Source organism: Hippocampus comes, unplaced genomic scaffold (assembly GCF_001891065.2).
Source record: "Hippocampus comes isolate QL1 unplaced genomic scaffold, H_comes_QL1_v1.1 scaffold76, whole genome shotgun sequence".
Classification (NCBI taxonomy): domain Eukaryota; kingdom Metazoa; phylum Chordata; class Actinopteri; order Syngnathiformes; family Syngnathidae; genus Hippocampus; species Hippocampus comes.
In genome coordinates, this window is record NW_017805277.1 from 621131 (window position 1) to 630884 (window position 9754).

General features: G+C 39.6%; 2 protein-coding genes across 3 annotated transcripts; one reads left to right on the plus strand and one right to left on the minus strand.

The window, feature by feature from the left end:
- Positions 1–364: 364 nt before the first annotated feature.
- Positions 365–1848, plus strand: bag2 (BCL2 associated athanogene 2). Its single transcript, XM_019870427.1, has 3 exons — positions 365–638; positions 798–907; positions 1184–1848. The coding sequence occupies exons 1-3, from the start codon at positions 373–375 to the stop codon at positions 1576–1578; spliced, it is 771 nt and encodes a 256-aa protein (XP_019725986.1). The 5' UTR covers positions 365–372; the 3' UTR covers positions 1579–1848.
- An 807-nt stretch (positions 1849–2655) lies between these two features.
- Positions 2656–9155, minus strand: rab23 (RAB23, member RAS oncogene family). 2 transcript variants are annotated; one of them, XM_019870430.1, is made up of 7 exons: positions 8810–9155; positions 6829–7030; positions 6670–6755; positions 5865–6021; positions 5678–5760; positions 4864–4956; positions 2656–4765 (listed from the first exon to the last, which is right to left on the minus strand). In XM_019870430.1, exons 2-7 carry the CDS (start codon positions 6981–6983, stop codon positions 4632–4634), a joined length of 708 nt encoding a protein of 235 aa, XP_019725989.1. In that variant the 5' UTR covers positions 6984–7030; positions 8810–9155; the 3' UTR covers positions 2656–4631. The 2 variants fall into 2 exon arrangements, with proteins under 2 accessions (XP_019725989.1, XP_019725987.1); XM_019870428.1 differs by having other exon boundaries at positions 6829–7065.
- Positions 9156–9754: the final 599 nt, after the last annotated feature.

A 9754-nucleotide genomic window follows, 5' to 3' on the forward strand; every position in this document is an offset into this window, starting at 1 on the left:
TTAAAAATTCTAACATCCACTTACATGTACTGGCAACAGCACAGTCAAGAGAAACATGCTATGAAGAGCAAAGACTAAGTAAAATGAATACAATTTAATGGAGCGAATTGAGGTTTGAAATGTTCGTCTGTGCTTCTGCTTGATAGCCCATCCCTGATTTATTAGTGCAATTGTATCTATTTCATTATCTATTATTAATAGCGGTGGCGTTCGTAATCTTTTATTGATATTATTAGCAGTCGTAAAAAACATAACTGCAAAATAAACTACTGCAATAAGACTGTTTTCAGTGAGTTTAGTAATCGTCTATTCGGAACTCTTCGAGAAACTTCGGCGAGGTAAAGCGGAGGAAGTCCCTGCCCATGTTTGGCAATGTTCACCCCGGGCAGTCAGCTGGACACAACAACTTGCTGGTCGGACGGATCCCACCGTACTCGGAGTGCTCCTTGCAGAACAGACCAATTTGGAAAAAAAAAAAAAGATCCGATTATTTTACACATTCGGTCACCCGTCGCCATGTCCCAGGCCAAAATACAAGCTAAACTCAACGATGTAACAGGCGGCAAGTTTAAGAGGACTATGTCCATGGCGGACCGGGCGGGACAACTTTTGTCGAATTTGGATCAGCTGGAGATAAGGTAACAAGTGGGCTACGGACGGTGCCTCGGACACGCGTGAGCACGTTTTGAAGTAAAAACGGCCAATTTGCTGAATGTTAATTCTTGTTCACTTGTAAAAGTATGCGCTTTCTGTGGTGCTGATTCATCTTTTTGCAAATGTGTTCGTCCGCGTCACAGGGTGGAGGCACTTCGCGAAACCGCCTCGGCCATAGAACAGGAAAGGGAATGCATCCTGGAGATGATTCAATCCTTACAGAACAGTCAAGAAATGCATAACATCAGCGCCGGTGAGCTCACTCTGACTTTCGCTTTTTGGACACTTTGATTTCTATCCTTCAGATGTGAGTTTGTGTTTGTTCATTTTCACATTGTGTACAAATTAGGTTATTCTGGACCTCAGTGTGGGTGTTGCTCAAGGGAAAAAAAATCATGCAACTTGCAGGCACCAAGAATAAAATTTGCTCATGAATTTCTCAAAACAAGGCTCTGGTCATGACACAAATAATGGGGACTAAGACAATGATTCTACCCTTTCCTGTCAAATCTACATTATTATTTTTCAGGAGAGAAAGAAGAGTTGACTTTGACAGCAGACCGACTAATGGGCCGCACCTTGTCAGTGGAGATCAACGTGGGCACCATCAGGAACAGCCAGCAAGAGGAGGCCCTGCGCAAGGCCACGTCCATCATTGACGAAATTGTGAAGAAGCTGCTGGTCGACATGGCTGAATCTAGGCAGCAGCTCCTCGCCCTGCACTCGGCCTGCGTGACGGAGGCGCCGGCTGTGCCCATCGACCAGAAGTTTCAATCTATCGTGATCAGCTGCGCTCTGGAGGACCAGAAGAAAATTAAGAGAAGGCTGGAGATGCTGCTGAGGAACGTTGGAAATGCTGAGAAAAATATAAAGATCATGGATCATCAGAAATTAGAGGAGCCAAAAGCTAATGGCAGTCAATAAGGAATTGTCACCAAAACCTAAAATGTCCTTCACTGTCTTAACCAAACTCTGATAAGGGATACATGCATATGTTGTGTACCCAAGGGCCAAAACCACCATCACACCAGAATGAAATGTTTGACATACTTAATTAGAGTCTTGAGTTTTACCTCCACTACCTCAATGCATGAAGGAGATACAGGCCGCATTAAGATGAGGATTTGTTTGCATGAAACTCTTTTTGTGTGCACAAGTGAATAAAATTGAACAAATCAAAGGCAGCCTGTCACACGAACAAGTGTTGTCATATTGAGCAGATAAAATTACATTTTAATTACAAAACGGGAATTTTAAAAATATAGATTCACAACCAGTTTGATTTGAATTTTAGAGACTACCGGTACTTCCAGAGCAACTGAATGAGCTGCAGAGTCCTTAATGTTATAAAGGGCAATGTGTTTATTCGAGAGAGGCCCACAACTTGAGGAAAAATTCCTTTCCAAAGACTTTCTACAAGTATATCCATTTTCTTACAGTCACTTAACTATCAGGTACTGCTACTTGTCCATGTCACAACAAGAACACTATTCCCCCCAAAAATTATGGATTATTTGATTTGTATGATTACTGTCAGGGCTCTGTCAGAGCCATTCCTCAACATCAGAAGGCTGTTAGATTTTCAATAACGGAAGATGGCCAAGGCACCTAGGATCAAAGCTCATGTCTCTTCAGTTATAATTTCCACATGATCTTCACACTCTCAGGAAGTAAAACATTTATCGGCAGTGGCAAGATTTCACCAGTATTTTTTTTTTTTTTAAATCCAACACAAAACTGTCAAAGGTAACCTCTCACTATTGGTAACAATTGCCAACATTTACAGATATAAGCTTTTGCAAATCAATTTGAGATCTCTATTGATGTTAGCAAAAATATGCACATTAAAAAAAGTGAAGAGTACAAAGGTGTGGAAAAAAGCCATTGTACACTAGTAATATGAGACTAAATTTGTAACATCAGGATGAAGAGTAGTTAGTATGAGAGATGCCTTATCATGCATGATTAAGTTTTGATGATCGACATTAAAAAAAAGCGAGCCTGTGAACAAAGTAAAGATTCATTTATGTCACTTCTCCCTACTACACCATGATAGCTGGATCACAGCAATCCGGCACATTTCAGGTTACATTTGTTCGAACTAAAACAGCAACAATGATAAATTTCTGTCAGACATAAACCAAACATGTTTTTTTTTTTTTTATGTGAAAATGTAACAAAGGAAAAAAAAAAAAAGAAACCAAACAGAAATTCATACAACACCTGAGTGACAGCACATAAGTGATTAATTTTAATTCCCGGTTCGTAGTTACTCAAATTTTGTCATTTTAATAATAAAGTGCATGACGTCCATTCGATTAATAAACAAAAAGGAAAACTTTTAAGCATTGATTAAATACAAATGTGATGTGCAGGCAGGCCATTTTGAGGGGACTGAAAAAATGCTTCCTTGAGGTCAATGGACAATATGATGTAAACATGGTTAAGGCATTGTGGCTTTGCAACCAAAATGGAACATTCACTGATCCGTCACAAGGGCTTTTGCATGCAACACAAGTACATTGACCATTTTTCTTTGCTTTCAAAAACAGTGTCCAAAATGTACACCAGTACAAATATTTGAATGTTAGGACACCACCATACATGCGAGAATCAGTGCCAAAAGAACAAAAACAATACACATGCATGTGTAATTTGCCAATGAATGATATATTCACCTAAATACAATTAAGAAAGAAGTTGAGAGATGATTTCACATGACAATATTTAACAGGAGACTTTTTTACAACAGCTTGTATTACTTTGTGCTTTTTAGAGCAGCGCGAGGGATTAAAAAAAAAATCAAGTTTCACATGTCCTAGCGCAGATTATGAAACATTTTTAATCGCCAATGATATGAATTTTGTTGAATATTCGAGCACACCCGAGCATATTAAAAGCAAACTTACAGTCCTGATTTGATTTTTTTCCCCTCAATTTTTAACTGTGCATCTTGATGTTCAACACCCAAACAATATACTATATTCCATAAAACCTTGAAATGATGTCCTTGATGTCTGCTTAGTAAGATGGACAACAGTGATGATTCACAATGTAATGAGTGACTTCAAATCCTACCAAAGTAAAGATGACGTAAATACCAGCAATTTCAAAACAACCACACCCTACAGCTGGGTGGGATTTAAGGAACTCAAGGGTGTCTGCCTCCTGTTAAATTCCAAAAAGATCACATTTCGTTAACAAATTGATGAGTGGACAGTACAGTACACACATGATATTCATTTTTGGTTATACGTTAGCACAATAGATTATTTGAAGGTTACATTCAAACCTCTGCTGCGTTAAGAATAATTGGCACCAGGAAGCCGTTAACACTTCAAGATATCACTCAACACTTTTATGATTGGTATAAAAATACATTTAACCAGCCGCTGAATTTATTACAGATAAACTAAACCGTAAGCTAGTGAGAGGGATACAACACTCAGCTTGTCCTCTGTAATTCATACAAAGATGTGCAGCTGAAATCCGTAGGAGCAAGCGCTGTGAAAATAGGACTATTTGGAAATTATTCTATTGAGGGCATTGTATGATGTCATTGGGAAAACGTTCCTTGAAATTACAGCAGACAATCATGTATCACACCAGGCATCTCGTATCAAGTAAATGGCTTATCTACCTCCTGGTGAAAATTACGAAATCAATCTGTCAAATCTTTCGCATGAATCTCAAAAGTCTGGACAAGTGGATATCCTTTTTGGCCCACAATGAGATCTGCATCGTGTGAAAATAGAATGATGATCGTTGTTCTGCACCAAAAAAAAACAAAACATTGTGCAAGATTTCACAGATGAAATTCATCCATCAATTTGGGCGGAAACATTTAATATGGAAATTAAACATGAGATTGTTGGTATAACGGAGTGACTCCCAGTCTTTGCACTTTGGTTTCTGTGACTGGTCAGCACAAAAAAAACAAACAAACAAACAAACAAACAAACAAAAACGCTGTTTGTCTAGAGGAGGCTGCAGCTGCCGAATGTTTTTTTACTCTTCTTGGTCCTTTGTTTGTTTGGTCGCAGTGTGATGACTTCTCTGCCGTTGCTGGAGCTCTGGTTGCTCACATTACTACTTGTGGTATTAAAAACTCCTGCGTGGAAAAACAGCATGTGAATGACCTCATGTACGGAAGCAAAAAAAATAAAATAAAATAAAAAGCACACACACCCTCATAGTAAAGCTTCTTACCTATTTTATTGCTTGTTGAGTGTACCGCCTCAGTCTCCTCTGCTGTTTGCTGTTTGAGTTGTTGAAGATATTTCTCAGCTAAGTATTTAAACACTGCAAACCAAATTGTCAATGCAAACAAAAAACAGAGTTAGCCTACTTATTTAAGCACAACATGTTAATAATAATAATATTATTTGACATGTTTTTACATTGTACTTGCAAAACAGTTACGAATGTTAAACCAAATACAGGTACTTGCAACATTGCCCTTACAATTAATAGAACGTTTATGATGGTGACAATTTGAGGCTGGAATAAATAAATCACTCCTGACATTGCAATATATTTAATGTAAAAAGTATCACACAGTGTGTTCCATTATGAGCATTCTACTGCATTAAAAGATGGAATTTGGCTTGTCTTTCTGATCCGACCTTCTCATCACGCGTTTGTCAGAACGCACTACTGACAACATGTATTTACCCAAGGGCTTTGAAAGTTACCCCTCACAACTGTAGCAGGAGCCCGAAACCAAGGCGAAATTATATGACAAACTGCTCATTATGATGCAGCAGCGTTCGACACCATTCCAACCACAAGCACAATAAAAAGGATTGTTAAATTCATACTTTCCTGAGAGTGTCAGTCTGAACTGAGCACTATTATTTCTGCACAGCACACAGTTTTGGGATACGGCCCTTGTACTGTATCTGACTAGATTGTGCATGATTATGTCTTTTCAATGTGCCCAACGTGTTAATTTCAAAGTCAACATGGTTAGACCTTTTGGACAATTAATACCACATTAGATCACTTTTTTTCAATAACTTACCCTCTGTGACATTTAAATCTTCTTTTACTGAAGCTCGGTAAAATCTCAATTTAAGCCTCTTGGCCAAGCCCTCGGCTTCCTCACTGCAACACAAATAAGGAATACACTGAATTAAGAATTCAACCGAACATTATCTAATGTTCAAATGCACGTGCGTTACTGCTGACGAACATGAGAAACAACTTACTTTTTGATAACAGTTTCTTCCAGGAGGTCAATTTTATTCTGCACAAGGACTGTGGGAATATCTCCCACCTCTGCTTCAATCTTTTCCTTCCAATTGTCAATAGCCATATAAGAATTTCTGTCTGTGGTAGAGAACACCAGCACGCACGCTTGGGCGCCTGTAAAGTTAAACACATCGCCAAGTGCCATACATAATTTAATCCCAACACCTGAATATTGTCGGAACACTGTCACAGGAGATTCTCTTTGCGGACTAAATTTAACACCCAACGGTCACTTCATTAGGGAACTCTGTCCAATCTAAAAATTAAAATTAAAAAAAGATAAGCTCCAGGAGTGATATTTCTTTAACTAACGAATATTCGCACACACATAAAGGTAATATAAGAATGCTCAAAGGCACATGTTCTTCCCAATCTATGAAAAATAAGTCATATCATTTAATAGAGCTGAATTGCAACTTTCTTCTTCTACTCTTCTAATTTCATTCTAAGGGTGCACTCCATGCATTTTAATGATTCATAATTTTTATTCATAGTGATTTCAATATCAATCAAAATTATCCTGATTATTATTTTTTTCCATAATCCCCCAGCCCTACTGCAAACTACCATCAGAATTAACATTGTTTGACCTGAATACCATCAAGGGCATTATTTTTGTAAATCGAGAGTTTATGACAGAGCTCATTCAAGCAAATTTGCCTAACGTTGTGGCCAGTGAATGTACGTCAGTATGGCAACACCATTTCTAGTTTTGCTTTGAAGCATGTCTTGAATAACCTGCTCTGAACTGTGGTTTCTTACCGCGATAGTACGCCTTAGTGATGGCGTCAAACTCCTCCTGCCCAGCGGTATCCCACAACATAAGGCGAACATCTTCGTCGTTAACACTAAAACCAGCGGGACAGAGAATGAAATGAGTCACCATGACAGCAGCGTATATCAGGGTCTCTTGTCACCCACGTGATCTGCCTTTCGAGGAAGTCCACTCCAATGGTCTTTTTATAGTCCTTGGTGAAGACACCCTTGCAGTAGCGCTGGATCATGCTGGACTTTCCCACGGCACCGTTGCCCACCACGACCACCTTGATGGCCACTTCCATGTCCTCCTCCAGCATGGTTGCGCCGTCGCAGCTGCTCGTGTCACTTTGACGTCGATGGAGCACTTATTCACCAATGTGACACATACACATAAAACCCCTGAAAGCATAAAATATAACAGAGTTTAGAGGGTGTCCAATGTGAGCCTGCTTTCAATGGCTTTAAATTTTACAGTGGGCTTGTTTGTAGAAGCTGTCTGAAGTGTTTATTCTGCCATCAACACTGCGGGCTGCAGACTCAGCATGGCAACTTGGTCTGTGACAGGCGTGCGGGTGTTTGGTGTTACTCTAAACAACATATTGGGAAAGGCGTTCCCAGTAGAAACTGACAGCATGGTCAGGGGGTCCCAACAGCCTGTCAGAATTGCACTTTCAAGAAGAAAAATGAAGGTGTAATGTGCAGTGGTGCTGAACTGCTGAGATTTGGACCATTTCAATCGCTGGAAAGTTTTTCTTAATGTAAGTAATCTAGTGCTGTTTAATAGTCCTTACACGGACCGTCCTCAGCTGGGAAACTACAGTTAAAATTAATTACGTTTTTACCGAGGTTTTGCTCAATGTGTGCAGCGATGGGGACATGAGGATGACACAGGTTGGACATTTGTGGTAATTTTCTCAGTCCAGCACAGCCAGCAAAACACATAAATTGAATAAATCTGTTATTTTGCTCACATGACGAGAGTTGAGTGGGGCAGCGTCAGATACAACAAATCAATTGCCAATGTGACTTGCCACAATTATACTGAATGTGGAAATGTTACTCGATTTAATAAGTTACAGTAACCAGAAATTTTATTTATGTCTGTCGTGTCTCTCATTCGTTTTTTTCGCAGTCAGGTAGCTTGCTTACCGTACTCATCTCGGTGTGTTACCTCTTGGTTTCAAGATATTGACAAAATAAATGTGAACGTGAATAAACGGCGGTTTACCATGCTTTTGTAATTGTGTTTTTTTAAAAGATTCAAGCCTTTTACTTCCATTAGAACCTTAAAACATGGTACAAAGTGCACCTGCTGTTGTGTCGCATGAGGCTTAAAGCTTTTTAAACAATGCCCGCAAGCTTGAAGGCATACAATTAGACATGGACCGATGTACTCGTCTTACAAAATCGCTTGTTTGGTCGCCTCTCTTTTATTTCACTTCGATTCTCACGCATGCGCAGAAGAGATCCGCAAGTTGCTTCAGACTGTCCACATCCCAATGGGCGGGCCGCAAATGCCCCCCGGGCAGTAGTTTAGACATGAATGCACGAGACCTAGTGGACATTACTTGATATTTTATTACGCAAAACGTGCCTTAATTGACTTAATAATGGTTTGGAAACAATCGTTTAGTTTTGCAGTATGATGCGTTGCAAGACATGATGAGTTTTGCGAAGGCACGGTTTTTTTTTCCAATAACAGCTTTTGTATCGAACTCGTAAGTGCCGTGACCAGTGAGTGAGATACAGTATAAAAACAGTAGTAGTTTCTAAAAAAACTCTTTAAAAATGACTGCCATGAATATTTCCTCAGATGATGATTTTGACAATGCTATATAAAATACCATGGGCAATTGGTAGATAGAATATGGCATCTGTTCAGCTTCACCACCACACCTCTGAACACAATCATTTATCACGTACCATTATAATGCCAAACCCGACAGGATTAAATCGTTAAATGGACCTGAGCTGCGTCCACACTCGGTTCTTGGCTGTCGTTGTGCGCTCACACGCCTGTGGCTTCACCTCTTCCATTCTAAAAGGAGCTCCTCTAAAGTGGCCAGCAGCTGCTGGCGTGGTCCTGCTGGCCAACGGGCTGACAAGTCAAGCAAACCTAAGCAGAATAACACGAACTGCTTACCTGGAATAACGTTCGTGTGTTGAACAACATCAGATGAACTGTCTTGAGGAGAAAGTGACTCTTTACGCCAAAATGATTTGGCCGCCGAGGTCCTTTTCAGCAGAGAAAAAGAAAAAAAAACTACGCCCCTCCTAATAGTGTTGCGAATGACTACTAAATGCACAATAAACGAATCTTCCAAACAGTAAATGCAGCCAGGTCAGCGTCGATGTAAGATTAATATTAGTGCCATTTGAGTGGATGATAATTCTTCATCACCACCCACCCGCAAGCCCTGGCTGTGGTGAGCTAGCTACGTAGGGCACGAGCGTGGCTAGGTTGCGTTGCTAACTCGCTAATGTTTGTTGCTAGGCAGCAGAGCCTGAGTGCTATTACGTCAGCTTTAGAGGCTCATGGGAGCAGTTGTAGTTTTAAGTCACAGATGTACAAATAGGTCATTTCAACGGCTCACATTGGCTCCTTATCTTCACATACAAACTGCAAAATGTTTTACACAATACAACAAATGCGCACATTTCTAGTAAACAAGCAGATAACCACTATGTAGTAGTGTTGCTTCCAAAACATGCGCCCTGGGGAACCAGTGCTGTGGGTGATCCACGACCCAGTTCTCCAGTGATGTACTCAGCCCAAGAATTTTCAGCTTCTACATCATGGTCTGTGGGATGATGGTATTGAAATTCAGGAAGAGCAGAAGGATGTGGGAGTTCCTGTTTTCAGCGATTGTTTTTTTTGTTTTTTTAATATTATTATTATTATTATTATTATTATGTTTGCCCTGATCATCCTATCTCTGTATGTGTTCATCATCATCATTATTATTATTATTATTATTATTAAAAACAATATTTCACAATTGCTGGAACAATATACGGCTTTTCTATTGTAGAAGACGTGTTAATATTTCCGAAAAAAGTAAATTACCACAAGCTCTATAAAGTGAAA

Coding starts and splice junctions, on each gene's coding strand:
- bag2 (XM_019870427.1), top strand. CDS start 373: ATGTTCACCCCGGGCAGTCAGCTGGACACAACAACTTGCTGGTCGGAC. Junction 639..797: donor TTGGATCAGCTGGAGATAAG/GTAACAAGTGGG, acceptor TCCGCGTCACAG/GGTGGAGGCACTTCGCGAAA. Junction 908..1,183: donor AATGCATAACATCAGCGCCG/GTGAGCTCACTC, acceptor ATTATTTTTCAG/GAGAGAAAGAAGAGTTGACT.
- rab23 (XM_019870430.1), bottom strand. CDS start 6,983: ATGCTGGAGGAGGACATGGAAGTGGCCATCAAGGTGGTCGTGGTGGGC. Junction 6,756..6,828: donor TTCCTCGAAAGGCAGATCAC/GTGGGTGACAAG, acceptor CGCTGGTTTTAG/TGTTAACGACGAAGATGTTC. Junction 6,022..6,669: donor CACTAAGGCGTACTATCGCG/GTAAGAAACCAC, acceptor TTAACTTTACAG/GCGCCCAAGCGTGCGTGCTG.